At 36.3% G+C, this 14,581-nt stretch overlaps 1 protein-coding gene across 2 annotated transcripts in view; it reads right to left on the bottom strand.

The window, feature by feature from the left end:
- LOC127972475 (sister chromatid cohesion protein PDS5 homolog B) overlaps positions 1 to 14,581 on the bottom strand; it is a 35,091-nt gene that overhangs the window by 5,799 nt on the left and 14,711 nt on the right. For both annotated transcript variants that reach the window (XM_052575979.1, XM_052575978.1), the window contains exons 12-30: positions 14,243 to 14,394; positions 10,742 to 10,855; positions 10,198 to 10,279; positions 10,036 to 10,084; positions 9,771 to 9,910; positions 9,562 to 9,677; positions 9,379 to 9,484; positions 8,681 to 8,841; positions 8,304 to 8,427; positions 8,035 to 8,193; positions 6,628 to 6,696; positions 6,257 to 6,393; positions 5,737 to 5,860; positions 4,751 to 4,955; positions 3,112 to 3,226; positions 2,697 to 2,829; positions 1,907 to 2,026; positions 1,372 to 1,434; positions 1,145 to 1,287 (exon numbers count right to left, since the gene is read on the bottom strand). In XM_052575979.1, the coding sequence (XP_052431939.1) occupies positions 1,145 to 1,287; positions 1,372 to 1,434; positions 1,907 to 2,026; positions 2,697 to 2,829; positions 3,112 to 3,226; positions 4,751 to 4,955; positions 5,737 to 5,860; positions 6,257 to 6,393; positions 6,628 to 6,696; positions 8,035 to 8,193; positions 8,304 to 8,427; positions 8,681 to 8,841; positions 9,379 to 9,484; positions 9,562 to 9,677; positions 9,771 to 9,910; positions 10,036 to 10,084; positions 10,198 to 10,279; positions 10,742 to 10,855; positions 14,243 to 14,394 (2,312 nt within the window). The remainder of the gene's footprint in view (positions 1 to 1,144; positions 1,288 to 1,371; positions 1,435 to 1,906; positions 2,027 to 2,696; positions 2,830 to 3,111; positions 3,227 to 4,750; positions 4,956 to 5,736; positions 5,861 to 6,256; positions 6,394 to 6,627; positions 6,697 to 8,034; positions 8,194 to 8,303; positions 8,428 to 8,680; positions 8,842 to 9,378; positions 9,485 to 9,561; positions 9,678 to 9,770; positions 9,911 to 10,035; positions 10,085 to 10,197; positions 10,280 to 10,741; positions 10,856 to 14,242; positions 14,395 to 14,581) is intronic.

The raw sequence follows: 14,581 nt of genomic DNA, 5'->3' as shown, positions 1-14,581 counted from the left end.
AAATATATATATTTTTTTAATGTCTCAGCTGTTTCGATCGCGCAGGAGCCTGCTGCACACATATATTCTAGCGATTCAAACTTATATCGCAGTCTGTTCATTATCAAAATAAAATGTCAACTAAACATTAAAAGGTTACACTGGTCAGTTTAAATAGACCGTAGTATACCGGTCCTCTCTGCTGTTCCAAGGACGTTTTTGCTCATATGAAGAGGATCATCTTTTCCGTCTATATGCGAATGCGTGTTAAGTACAAGCCTAGTTTACATTATAAATAATAGTTTAACATTCAAATACATTGCGAATATGGAAACATTTCGATTTGTGCCGAATGAGACATGAGCAATAACCTCCAAATAAATCTAGCCAAAGCCGCGCTCGCTCATCCTAGACTGCACGCATGCACTGTCACGATCTAATGCACTGTATGCCGGATTTTTAAAAATCTGCATTTTCTAGGACAGAATCCAGCAGGATCAAATTAATGTGAGCAACTGTGTTTTGGTGCAGCAGCGCCGATGTAGTTCACTTAATGTGCAGCGCAGTCACACGCGCTCCACATTTCGGATAATTTTATACAATAATGTCAGTTGAAAACATTGCAATTGTGCTTTAAAATACAACAACGAGCACCACAAAACCATTTAAAGATGCGCGTTCAGCGTTCTCCGTGCGGGATTGGAAACTGTCAACAAAGTAAAATGACCTCAAAAGTATGGCGCGCTCTCTTCATTTTATCAAATGATCATAATCGCATCTATTCATTTTATAATCCTGCTACTAGCATTTTTTTCAGACTAAAACCTCTTTAATTCAAGTGAGAAAGCGTTTTGTGTGTGTGTGTGTGTGTGTGTGTGTGGCTTTTGCACATCCTGTCATACCGCTGACTGCGTGCCTGCAATAGACGCATTTTGCAGTATTATGGTTAACGATTAATCGATTAATTGATCGTTAATTTAAACGACGATCGATCATGGAAATAATCGAAATTTGACATCCCTAGTAACATTATAAATGTGTTTAATGTCACTTCTGACCAACTGAATGTGTCTTTGCTGAAAAAAAAAAAAAAAAAAAAAAAATTCATACTGACCCCAACTTGTATATCAATGAGCTCACATGTATGTGCATTTGTGCCACTAACCGTCCTTTACTGCGGCCAGGGGAGCTGGGGTTAGAGTTACTGCTGGCATTGCTGATGGTCTCCATGCGTGAGAGTTTGGTCTGCAGTTTTCCTGTGGCGGACAGGGGTTTGTTCACAGCGCCCAGCACGTTCGCCGCCTTAGGCTGCAGAGAGTATCAGGCAGTCAATCTCACAGTCCTGTCTTACCCAAGAAGGTTAACCGCACAGAATAGAGGGCAAATATGTACCTTTCCTGGAGTAAAGAATGACTTCATCTCAGGAGGCAGATAGTTTTTTGTGTTACTGAAATTCTGAAAAGCAGAAGAAAAAATAAATAAAACGGGATTTAGTGAGAAAAGTAAATTTTGTTTGAAATTCTTACTTGACCTGCCAACTGAGTTTAAAGTTTGTACGCAGCAGGGCTTCCACATCTGCTGACCTATCATTTTCTATGACTTCTGACTGGATCAAGACTTCCAATATTTTATTTTTATGGAGATTGCACTCAAAAGAACATTTATTTTTAGGGCTTAAAAAATGTTTTATATGCACTATAGACATTTCAATGACTGCGACATTTCTGTGACTTTTCAAGGCCTAAATATGCGTAGTGCTCATTAAACATAAATAAAGAGCTGCTGTTCATGGGAGACACGGGTTCAGATCCAATCAGAATCCTCTACTGCTTCTCTCTCATCCACTTTCCTGTCCTTTTTTAAAGCAGCAAAAAATACTAAATTCCCTGACATTTCTATAACTGGACGTCCTGCAGCAGTTAAGCACCTTGTCCGGTTGTGTGAAGTAGCGCGCAGGCAGCACGGGATCTTTAGGTGACTCTAGACTGTATGTGGTGCTCTTGGAGATGACGATGTTCATGGCTACATCACACACGGTGTACAATTTCTGCAAGGAGAGAGAGAATGGAGAAGTGTAAACTTTTTATGATTTTCATTTATCTTCACAAAGCAAGATACTGAATATTGTCAACTGTTTATAATAATAAAAGAAAACAGCAGGACAATGTAACGAAAATATAAGGTTCCATGCATTGCAGTGCATTCCAGTTTTTCATGTTTCTTTCGATTTTTAATATATTTTTTAATATTTCTGTAATTAGTTTGAATTTCTGAAATTTTCTGAACCACATCACTGTAAAAACATTAACAAATATTGTGAAATAGATTATAGAGAGATTGTCACTTTTGATCAATTTAATGCCTCCTTGATGAATAAAAAGTATTGACAACTTTATATATATATATATAAAAAAGGTACTTACCCCAAGCATTTTAACATTAGTTTATGTTATATTAGTATTATTCCATAATTTGGATTCTTACAATAAATGTGTATTATATTTGTATGCATTTTTCCAATCATTTGAATTCATTTAGAAGTTTATCAAGTGTAGAAATGTCTATAATAAATCCTAAATAGACAGATGGCTGACATTTTTCATGTTTTATTATCCAGTTCTGACAATCATTTAAACTCCCTAGATATGTTATTAGTTAGAACAACTTGTAAGAAATCACATGAGAAAAGCAAAGCATCAGTCTGAAACAAGACGGACCTCGTTAATCTTGGGATCATCTGGACACTGTCCATCTTTTGTCTGTTTTATGTTTTCCACCATTTTCCTGATGAACGCATGGCTGTTGTTTTCATTTTTGGCCATTAGGATCTCCAAAACAAACCACAAAGCCCTGAAGGAATGAGAAAAATATGAGAGAGAGAGGAACGTCATTTTTAAGATTAAAGGCAGATGGCAGCTCTGGAACACCACTGTTCAGTGTATTCAGCAGCTAGCCAAACATCTAAAAAGCTACAGATTTTCTCCACCGTTTATGAACATTTAAAGGGCACCATTGGTAATGAATATCTCATCCAAATTACACATCTGACATTTTCAGAGCTTGAAATGGCATCCTAATGAAGAGGTAAACATTCTCCTATTAATGATGGAAGAGGACTCTGTGTGGACTCACTCTTTGATGTCTTTGAGCTGCTCGATGTCCTGCACCTTCACGTAGTCTGGGTCATGGACCAAAAGGTGAATTGCATATGGCACCACATACTCTGGCAGGAGCGATATCAATTTTTCTGCAGTACACACATAAATGCTTTTTATGATAATGTGAGTGTGATAAAAATCTAGGCATATTCCAGGACCCATAATGTTTTACAAAAGCCCTGGTTTGTACTGTGGCTCATGAATATGAATTACAATTGGAAAAGGTTCGCATCCTCCAAATGTCTGAAGCTAACAAATCGAAACTGAAAAAGCTGACGTGCAATGAATTCATTCCAAGAGCAACAGATGAAGAAACCAACACAATGGACCGGAGAATCCACTTGACAGGACAGACATAACAAACAGCCTCTTTTACATAATGACCCTGATGAGCAGTTCAACTGAGCAGCTAAATATTTCATTATACTGGAAGATGCATGAATTTTAACTATCACTAGCACAAAAACACATCACAAGGCCTCGATCAGGGAATTTGATTCAGCTTTTGATTCCTGAATGACTCTTATCATTTGAAAAGAATCCTCACCTCTAAAATTCCTGGTAATAACCAAACAAAATGATGGACTCATAGTGATTCTTTTTCGAATCAACCCAACAAAAGTCACAATTTTAAATGAATTAATAATTGGTGTTGAGATGAACTGTGAATCAGTTTGCAATGGAACCGTGACTCCTTGTATCAAATCTAAATGTATTGTGAGGTGCCTAAGGCTATGTCTACATTAATCCGGATACATCTGAAAACAGCGTTTTAGTTTTAAAACGCTCTCCATCCACTAGTGTTTTCAAGCGTTTTCCAAAGTGTCTCATCCACAATGAAACATCAGAAAACGTCAAATTAGTTTTCTGCGCATAGTTAAGTCCTCAAATAAGCTCACTGCAGATGATACACATGGAACAGACATGAGACGTTTTCATGCCGTTTTTCTGACAGAAATATTTTATTTACACTCACGATTGTATGTCTGATCTATAACGCAACTGCCCTCATGTTTTGCTGTAAATTGCGATATTGAGTAAATTTGCTTTCTTCTTTGCAGGACTGTGATATGAAGAGTGTACAAAGTAACACATCTGTAGCAATAGTGTGAAAGTGCATAGCACATAACGTACACAACACCAGTATAAACACAGATATCTATTTAATATGCATCACATGACTAAACTTGCATCATCGTTTTCAGAAGCCTCCATTTTCACAGTCCACACTACAACACGAAAACGGCATTTTAAAATTCATCCACTTTAGAGAGCGTTTTCAAAAACGCTCAAAGTTGACTGAAATCATGGTGATAAACAGAACACTTAAACCAAAAATTATGTTTACTACAAAATAAAGTGAAGACCTTAATATGTATATGTCCTGGAGAATCACTTTAATTCATAATTTTACATGTATTCTAAATTGCTGAAGAGTTGCTAATTTAAACAAGATGCATGGTTGTTGCATACACAACATAGATATATTGTCTACCCTTATTAACACTTTAAAAACCAGTCACTTACAATATCTTATTATATGAACTAAATCTAAACTGCTTCTTGATTCCTAGCCCTTGCCTTCAGTGCCAGATTTCGAATGGCTCTCTTACCGCTGACTGCTGCATGCTGTTTCAGGTATTCCCTGCGCAGGTTGATGTTTTTGACCAGGCACTGGCGGGCGTGCGCCCTGCGCTCCTTCACCGGGTCTTTGGCACACAACGTGAACACAGCCAGGTACTCAAGTGGCAGACGCAATCGGCACAGACCTTTGTGTAGCTTCTGGGCGAAGGCCTGTCGCACCTGGTAGCACTCGTCCTGAGAAAAACAAGAGGATTCATTAGTTCCTAATGAGTCACTCAGCCGATGCTTTTATTCAGTGGCTTACAAATCACTCCCCAGGACAATAACCCTCGAGTAACCTGGGGTTAAGTGCCACCATCAGTCTTGTTCAGTGTTGACCACTGCTGGATCATCTTTTTGTTAAGGTTTGACAATACAACCTTCTGTTTTCCTGTACAGATCAACATTAAATCCAAACTGACCCACAATTTACTTTTTTTAATGCACATTCACTTATTGTGAAAGATTAATCAGTTCCTCTGACACTATTTGCCTACTGACGTCCCTTTTTTTCTGTTGGTTAATAACATTATTTAATAGCCTGCACAGCCTACATAAGCAATGGTTTTCTGAACATGCAACATGGACTGACTCCATTTAAATATTAATCACCCACTTCAAACAATCCAAATAATTAACAGCCATTTTTTTTTCAGGTTGAACATCCTGTTGCATTCTGAAACAGTCCGAAAACATAGAAGTAAACAGAGTAGTAAATGAGGTTACAGAAGGAGGGGCGTTATTTTCAATGGATTTAATCAGGTGTACTGAAGCAGATTTATCAGACCGATAAAATCAGATTTCGAAGCGTGACTGCTGACCAGGAACACAGCGAATCACTAGACAACCAGTCTGCTAGTCAAAGCAGAGTAACCCATTAAAACGATGTTAAGGGATTTTCTGTTTGACATTAGGATGAAAGATAAGTCCATCAGGGCAATAAGGAGAAGGATAAGGAGCCGGCGGTTGGTCTTACGTTGATGACGAGGGCGCAGAGTTGGTACTGCTCCAGGGTGATGATCTCATGGTAGCACGGCTCCTGAGCGAGACGAAGAATGGCACAGCCAGCTGCCAGCCGCAGACGAGACATGTCCGGCTTACTGCACACAAAGAAATTCAGCATATTAAATCATTCATATTACAGACATATATGTAAACAAATGAAATGCTGTGTAACATATGCCATCAATTCACAGCAACATTTAGTGTAGAGGGTTGGAGTGTCGTATGATTAAAATAAAACAATAGTAAAATTTCTTAAATTAAAATGAACATTTAAATGGAATAAAATAAACGTATCAAAGAAATGCATATTGAATTTCTTTTATATAATTTCCAAATAAAAAATTAAACCATACAATCTACATATTTTAAATACACTACTGTTTAAAGGTTAGGGGTCATTAAATAATAATAAAAAAGTAATTCTAATTTTATTCAGCAAAGACATTAAATGACAGTGGTGACAGTAAAGATACTAAGCAAATGTCTCTCACCCCATCTTGCCCTGCTCCGTCAGATCACCGTCGCTGCTCAGGATAGCCGTCAGCATTCTCAGAGTGGAGTTGCCAGATTTACTTTGGTTATTCTTCACGCCAAGCAGCCATCTGACCATTAGTTTCAGACCCTGAATCTGAGGCACAGAGATAGAGAAGCATTGAACACACTTTACTCCTCAGTATCATCTCCTGTGAGTGCAAGCTCGGGTGTCATTTTTTTACAATGTAAAGGACAAAAAGAGAAGAAAAGAACCCGTCTATTCATATCTCTAGGGAACCAAATCAATACTGGCTGAGATATGAATCACTCTGGTACTTTCAAAAAAAGGGAATAATAAATGGCAAGTCAAATCTTAGCAGCGTCTTACCTTAGCCAATGTTTCAGGAGAGACTTCATCATCCGGGACCCATAGCTTGGTGGTTTTCTTGCCAGGAATCTTTGAAGCAAACAGAAAATCTAGATCAGTATCAGATGCCTCAAAACCTGAGAGTGAAGAGAATCCTTTATTGCTTGGTCTAAACGGTTGCTAGCAAGGTTGCAACTAAAAATAAACGCACTTCTTGTTATAGAAGCAAGGAGACAAATGATGCGTCGCACGTCTATGTATATTAGAGCACATGACTCATCAAATAACCACTGGAAATTGAAATAAAACTTCGCCCACAAGGTCAATCAAATGTGATCTTAAACTTTCTCACCCATTTACTCTTATAATGGATTGATTTAAGCCTTAAGAAAGGACATCCCCATGAAATCACATTAATTCAATAAGTCCAAATTAGTTAATGGTACAGCCAAATAAACATGCATATTTAATGCTGTTCTCTCAACCAGCCATGATATCCATTATCAGCAGGGCTTTCGCAAGCATGACATTTTGGCTGATTTATTGGTATGTAAATAATTGCGATTAATTATTTAAATGTATAATGCTTTTATATATTTTTTCTTTCTTTCTATATATATATTTATCATAGAAATGTTTAACTTCAAAATTCACTTAAATTAAAAGTGTATTTATTCAACATAAAATCACACACACACACACACACACACACACACACACACACAAACAAAAATTATTTCCTGGAAGGCTTCATAGAGAAATATTACAGATTTTTTATTGCCATTAGAGGTCGGCCGATGTATCGGTTTTGCCGATTAATCGGCACCTATAGTTGATTGCGGGAACAATTGGTTATTGGCAAAATAAAATAAAATAAGTTGTGTAATGAGTCCAAATAATTATACATGCTCAAACAGAAATTGGTAAAAAAAAAAAAAAAAAAAAAAAAATTTCATAGGGCCCTAAACATGTAATTTTTTTGTTAAGCTTTCATTAAATTGATGTGAAAATTTATAAGTTTCATTTAAATAAAGCACTATTTTAGTTTTTGTTCAGTAAAAACTATCAGTTAATAAATCGGTATAGGCCAGTGTGGTCCAACCTAGCTATCGGTAGCCCTCTCGGTCGACCTCTAATTGCCATTATGATATTGTTTTATTATTGCCATTAATATTGCCGTTACTAATATTACATACTGGAACAGTCATTTAATTGCAAATTATATTTAGTTTTAATCACATACATATAAAAAAAAAAATAACATTTAGGCACATCCTAGATAAATGTTCAAAAAAAAAAAAAAACACTAGCAATGCATGTTAAGAACATCATGCACACCTGAGCAATCCAGAGGAATTGATTGCTGTGTGTTCTCATCAACAATCATGCCTATATAGAGAAACCATAATAAGCAATGCTATAAATTACCCGGTCGTTCATTAGCAGGTCTTTAACGATGAAATTGGCCACTAAAGACTTGAGCGGAGCTGCAAACTGTTCCGGGGCCAGCATTGCCAGGTGTCCCAGTGTTGTTAAAGGGGTTATGAGCTGTTCCATGTTGTCTGTGTCTAGACTCTTATGCAGAGGCTGCGGCAGATAGAAAACAATTGGTTAGAATATGGGGAGTTCTCTGTGCCAAGGAAAGTTCATTTCAGAGACAAAAAAAATTCCAGATATTTTTTGGACCTTAATCTTACCTCAAATATCTGTGCGAAATGTGTGTCTCTGTTGGAGAACATGGCATGAATGCAATGGATGGCATATTTGGCCTGGCGAGGAGGACCCTTCTTTGCTTTGTGCTGCAGTACTGTTAAAAGGACTCTAGGGGGCAAAAGGAAGTCAAATAGGCAGGAGTTAATGGCACCATCCAAGTTTATGGATGACTGAACAGCAAAATAGAAATTAGTTTTCCAGAGCATCTCAGAAAATCAAAAAAATGAAAACTGTCTTCAATAAACATAAGTATGTTTGAAACTTAAATTGATGGAACAAATCAAGCAGCATAACTCCTCTTGAATAAAGCCCAAATGTGTTTTTCTGATCAGCGTGGGCTGTGAGACGGACTCAAACGTACGATTTGATGTGTGGGAAGCTCTCCTCCAGTTTGTTGCCAGTGTTTTTGAAGATTTGCAGTGCAGCCTCTGCAACCTTCTCATCGTCCATTTTCAGACAGCCCAGCAAAGACTCAAAGGTCTCGGCAGAGTGGAATGACACCGGGTGGGTGAAGGACAGGACCTGAGTGTAAAGAAAACCCATACCTCAAACTAATAATAAAAAGGTTACTTTGTGCTTTTACATATGAGCATTGGTGCTGGGCGATCGTATCTGCTCTCATTTTATTGGGCCAAGCTTTCTTTTAAAAAATCTGTTTCTCTAAAAACTTCATTGCCATCTTTGATTTAAAGTTCAGTAGTAAAAACGCTATAGCACTGGAAAGTTTGACTCATTTACATAAATCAGCACAAACGGTCTATAAATTTTCAATAAAGTGAAGCAAAACATGATTTACCAATTCAATTGTATTATAAATGTTACCAGATGTTTTTGATAACCTCCATGTTTTTGGTAATTTGCATGTTTTCGTTAAAATCAGATTTTCAATGTTTTGAATCAACCAATAGCTGTTTGGTTAAAATAATGGTTCATCTGAAGAGAAATGACATGTAGCTCACTACAGCAACTAACAAATCTAACTTGAATGTAAGTATCAGTGGAAATGGATTTAAAGCCAAAACGGATACAGTCTAATGTGGGTAACACAGACTTCTTTACCTTTAGGAGCTCCAGGCCAGCTCTGATCGCTTGCTCGGTGGGGACTCCTTCATCTTCATCATCAGCAGTTCCTTCTATAGATTTGTTTACCTGTTTGATAAGTGCACTGCAGAAAGAGAGGAAGGAGTGAGACTGTGCAAATGATAGTACATTTATTCCTGGTATTTAACAATCGTAATGTACCTGATGGATTCGGTGTCGATATGAACAGGCGCTATCCTCTCCAATAAAAACTTCACCATCTCTAGGAAAGGATTGCTGGGTTGTTTGGGGCTGCCTAATTTTTTGGTGACTTCTTTCTGTGGGGTGCAAACACAGCCATGACTGAGACAACTTCAACTGTGTTGGTAAAAACACGATTTACCTGCAAGGTGAAGCGATAAGGTACTTACCACGCAGACTTCAGCCTGCTTGCACGAACAGGACGGGCTCACGAGAGTCTCCAGTTGCTTTCGGATCTTCTCATCCTCCTCAAGAACCTGAGCGAGCTTCTTCACAAAGTCCTGCGTCTTGCCTGGGTCTGGCAGGTTTCCTTCAACACAAAGATGGAGAGATGTTTCCCCCTCAGTAAATATTACTTGTTACTACAAAAAAGGCAGCTAGTACTTGACAGGAATATCATTTTAACAGCACTGTGGATGAGACAACACAACTTACTTGTGATAACCATGACCTTTGAGAATACGGTCTTGTTGTAAGAGTCAGACTGGGGGAATAAAAAAAAATATTCAAGAATGTTTAAACAGATGCAAACCATGTAATAAAGAAAATTTAGAAAAAGCAATAACCAAAACCAAACAACTGTGAGGAAAAACCAACTTTTGGCTGTTTTATGAGATCCAGAAGATCTTTGACATGGTGTCTCAGCATGTTCTGACACTTCCACATTTCATTCAGAGCTCTATAGGAGAGATGGACCACAACAACCACAATCAACATTCCAAGTCTGCAAATATATCTTTATAGGCACCTTATAAAATCACTGAACACAACATGAAACAGTTTTCTCTCCATAATATGACCCATTTCCAAGTCAAACCATATTTAACAGAGTGGGACTTTTTGTTAACAGGTTGTATTGTTCAAAATCAGCTTCTCAATGTCTAAACAAGCATTTAGATCAGTGTGTGTATATATTACATTGCACTGAAAAAAGTTATTGTATTATTGTAAATAATAATATAAATAATTATTGGGGGGGACATGTTAATTAGAAAAGAACTTATGCTTTAATAGCATGTTTTTTTCCTTTTTTATATACATTTCATGGGGGGCCAAAACAAACAAAGGTCACCAGGCACCAACAACAGGCCTTGGTTTGGGCATCTCTTTCTTAGAATAAAACAAAAATTAATGCACCTACTTGACAGCATTTCCATCCAATGTGGCGTACAAGTAATACAGACACTTCATTCGCTCTGTAGTCTCTAGATTGTGAGGCACAAGATATTGGGCGAAGATCCTCTCAACAAGCAACCTAGTGAAAAAACAAACAAATGCGATCTCAGAAATGTATATATAATTTATTGTATATGTAAATTAAATTTAAATTTATGTATTTATCAGACTCTTTTATCCAAAGCGAATTACAGCGCATTCAGGCTATTAATTTTTACATTGAATCATGTGTTCCCGGGGAATCGAACCCCCAACCTATTTAACTTAAATTCCTTTAATACTGTACACTGTTTTCTCTGACAAGTTATCACCCAAATGTAAATGATCTTAGACACCACTGAAGTGTGCTCAAATCTCATATTGATGACCCAATCATAACATCAAATTCCTTTTGCACAGTTGTCATTGCATGCTTTAATGATGCAATAACATTGTAAACCAACTCATCAGTTTGGAGTTCAAAATGGGCACGTGGACAAGCCGGGACACCAGAAAGGCTTGAAAATGAAAAGTACTGCTTGTGGCAAAGCAAAAAAACAACAAAGTCAGAAATGATTACAAGACAGGAGAGAGCGAGAGTCATGTTTAAAACAAAAAAGGCTGCAACGTGCATTTAAATTTGAAATGAAAGAAGTTGCGAGTCACAAATTGTGACCATCTCTGCATTTCTCATCCTGTGGCTCCAGTCTTGGGTTCAGTGTGAGGCAAATCTATGGTAACCGTTTATTTGAAGCTATATACATGTATAAAATAAAAACATTACAAAAGGTGTTCTTTGTATTCACGCATTATGTCCAAGTAAATATACTACTGTTCAAAAGTTAGTGTAATTTTGATTTTGATTTTAAATTGAGTATTTTATTTAATAAATACACATTCATTTGGTCAATACCATTGCTGCAAAAATATATATATTTCAAAGAAAATCTGTATAACAGTTTCCACAAAAAATATTAAACACCACTACAGATATTAGAAGAATAAAAATAATAGAAATATTTCTTAAAGAGCACATTTCTCAAGACAATAGTGATGACTGCTGAAAATTCAGTTTTACCTTCAGTGGAAGAAATTGTTTTTTAAATATATTAAAATAAAAACAGTTATTTTCAACTGACATAATTTCTTACAATATTACTGGATTTTTAAATCAAATAAAATGTAGCCTTGGTGACCATAAGACAATCAAATAACAAACATATCGATCTCAAACCGTTGAACAGTAGGCCATCTCCACAAGATATGTAGCTGGTGAGCCTAAATCAAGTTATCAAATTATTAGATCAAATAATTGGTAATTATACACAAAATTGCACCATGTTATTATTTTCAACTAAAGTGCATGTATGAATATAGTCAATCATAGTTGGATTATACCTGGGTAATTCGGAGTCATTCCTTCAAAATAAAATGTAAATAAACTACTGTAAAAAAAAAAAAAAAAGTAAACAATTTATATAAAAAAAAAATATATATATATAGTTCTGTATAAAAAAAACTTGACATACAATAATACAATTAATACATATACATATTTTGTAGATATTTGTCGTCAGACCATTAAAAATATAGCCAGTATAATCAGCCAGCAGGGGAAAAAAAACAATCTTGTGAAATCTGATAACATATTACAACGTATAATTTAACATCATCTATAAAAATAGATCATGTGATGCATTACAATATACACAATGTGCATTATGATGTCTTTATAATGCATTACATAAACAGGCTACAAAGTAATGCGTTACCGAATCTGCATTTGTAAGTGGCTGTCTGGTGACATCACTGTTCTCTCTTTACGATTGGCATTGTGTTCAGAGAGCTCTGCAGAATCACTCAATACAGGTTCAGCTGAGGATTTTCACAGTTCTCTTGTTTTAAGCCAAAGTGCAATCTCTCAGAGGAAATTCTTCTCTATTCTCATTTGAGAAACATGCCCACTGGCTGTCAATGCATCTAAAATCCTTGAAGAAATGATTGGATTTTTAATGTAGAGGGGGCAACTGGCAGACTTTGGACACGTCATGGCATCAGTAACTTTTCTCTGTAAACAACAGCATCTCAAATCCTCCATTCAGCAACGGTACTTAAATTCCAACAGCTTGCGAACAACCTTATAAAATCCAATTACACAACAGAGCTCTTACAGGCTTCACGCCTCATTCAAAGGCTGTCAGACACCAACAATCTTTTTCAATATCATTTTAAGTCAACATCGAAAAAGCAGCGCCTTGGAAACTGCAACTGAAATTGTGTCAGAAATAAATTGGTTGTACAGAAACTTCAACAGAATCTTGTGATTTAATTTTTTTGGCATTTTTAGGCAGCCACCCTAGTGTAATTTCATATACCGAAGCATATTTAATATTTGATGCTAAAACTCTTTCACGGATTACAGAGCTTAGGGCCTTCTCGAGAACAGACACAATATCTCAGGACACCAGTTCAGTGATACGTCACGTAACAAATAACAAGCACATTTCAAGTACCAAGAAAAAAAAATACTAAACACTTCAAACTAATTAAATATTCAATTAAAATGTTTTCATAGACAAAATGTCAACTTACTTAAAATTTAGGGATATGCCGGTATCAAATTTTCCTGTTGCGATTAATTGATCATGCTTTTATCACGGTATTATCACAGTATTGAAATTTAGTTTTTAAAATTGCTCAAAATATAGTATATAGTATAATAGGTTAAATAACTTTTTTCAGAAATATATATAATGTTAAATGTTTTGCAGAGATTCAAATGCAAAAGAACTATAAAGACCAATAGGTAAGATGAACATCACAGAAAATACACAAATCTGATTGGCTATTTAAAATTATTTAAATGTTTTAGAATGTAGTGCAGCTGGTTTATATATGGGGTTTCCAGGGTAAGGACTGCATTCTCTGCAGTTTAGCGACATCTACTGTCAGAGAATGAATGTGCTTTCATTCAAGGCATCTCTCACGTGTTCCTCCATGATCTTCTCATGTGTGCTTGTTTACATCAGAGCACACATGCATCTTTCAAGCAGCCGTGTTGTGCATTTTGACCAGGTGATTGGAAGACTTTTCTTAAAATGCATTTCAAATTCTGAATAATTTGTAATATATAAATATTTGCGGTATTTATACGTGCCCACGATAACGATATCGTGCATATTCATTACCGTAATATATATCGCATTACCGAATACCGCCACAAGTCTATTAAAATGGCAAACTATGATTTACAGCTCCAGTATTTTAATAAAATTAATTAATTACACATAAATAATCTATCAATCCTCAAAAACCACTTGAAATCAAGACATCTATGTATTTTTCACTTAATGTCTATGTACTAACTTGAAGCAGCATTCGCTACTGGCCCAATTTATAAACCATATACTGTAGAAAGTCTGACTTTAAAATAGACGAGGATGTCACACAAGTATTGAAAGACCGCCGGCTAATCAGCTTCACTCACCGATCATCGATGCTGTTCTGGTAGTAAATGTGAAGCAGTTTGTCTTTGATCCAGGAGATCTGCTTGGCTGCCTCTTTTCCTGCCTCTGCCTGTAAAGCGTACTTCTTATAGATCTGAGCCAGACCCATCATAGCCTCCTTTCGGACCCGCCACTGCAAGATAACACAACGGGATAAGATTATTATGTTCTGGTATAAAGATCATACACCCATGCGAGACAGAAAACAGATATTTTAATGGAACAAGACGTGTGTTTTTTTTAATCTGAAGCTAAATTTACATATTAAAAGCCTGATATGACAGTTCCTGCATAAAACCAAATCTTTTGTATGGCAAGCA

Source organism: Carassius gibelio, chromosome B15, assembly GCF_023724105.1.
Source record: "Carassius gibelio isolate Cgi1373 ecotype wild population from Czech Republic chromosome B15, carGib1.2-hapl.c, whole genome shotgun sequence".
Lineage (NCBI taxonomy): Eukaryota > Metazoa > Chordata > Actinopteri > Cypriniformes > Cyprinidae > Carassius > Carassius gibelio.
Note: the sequence above shows the minus strand (reverse complement) of the source record. Positions and strands in the feature narration are given on the sequence as shown.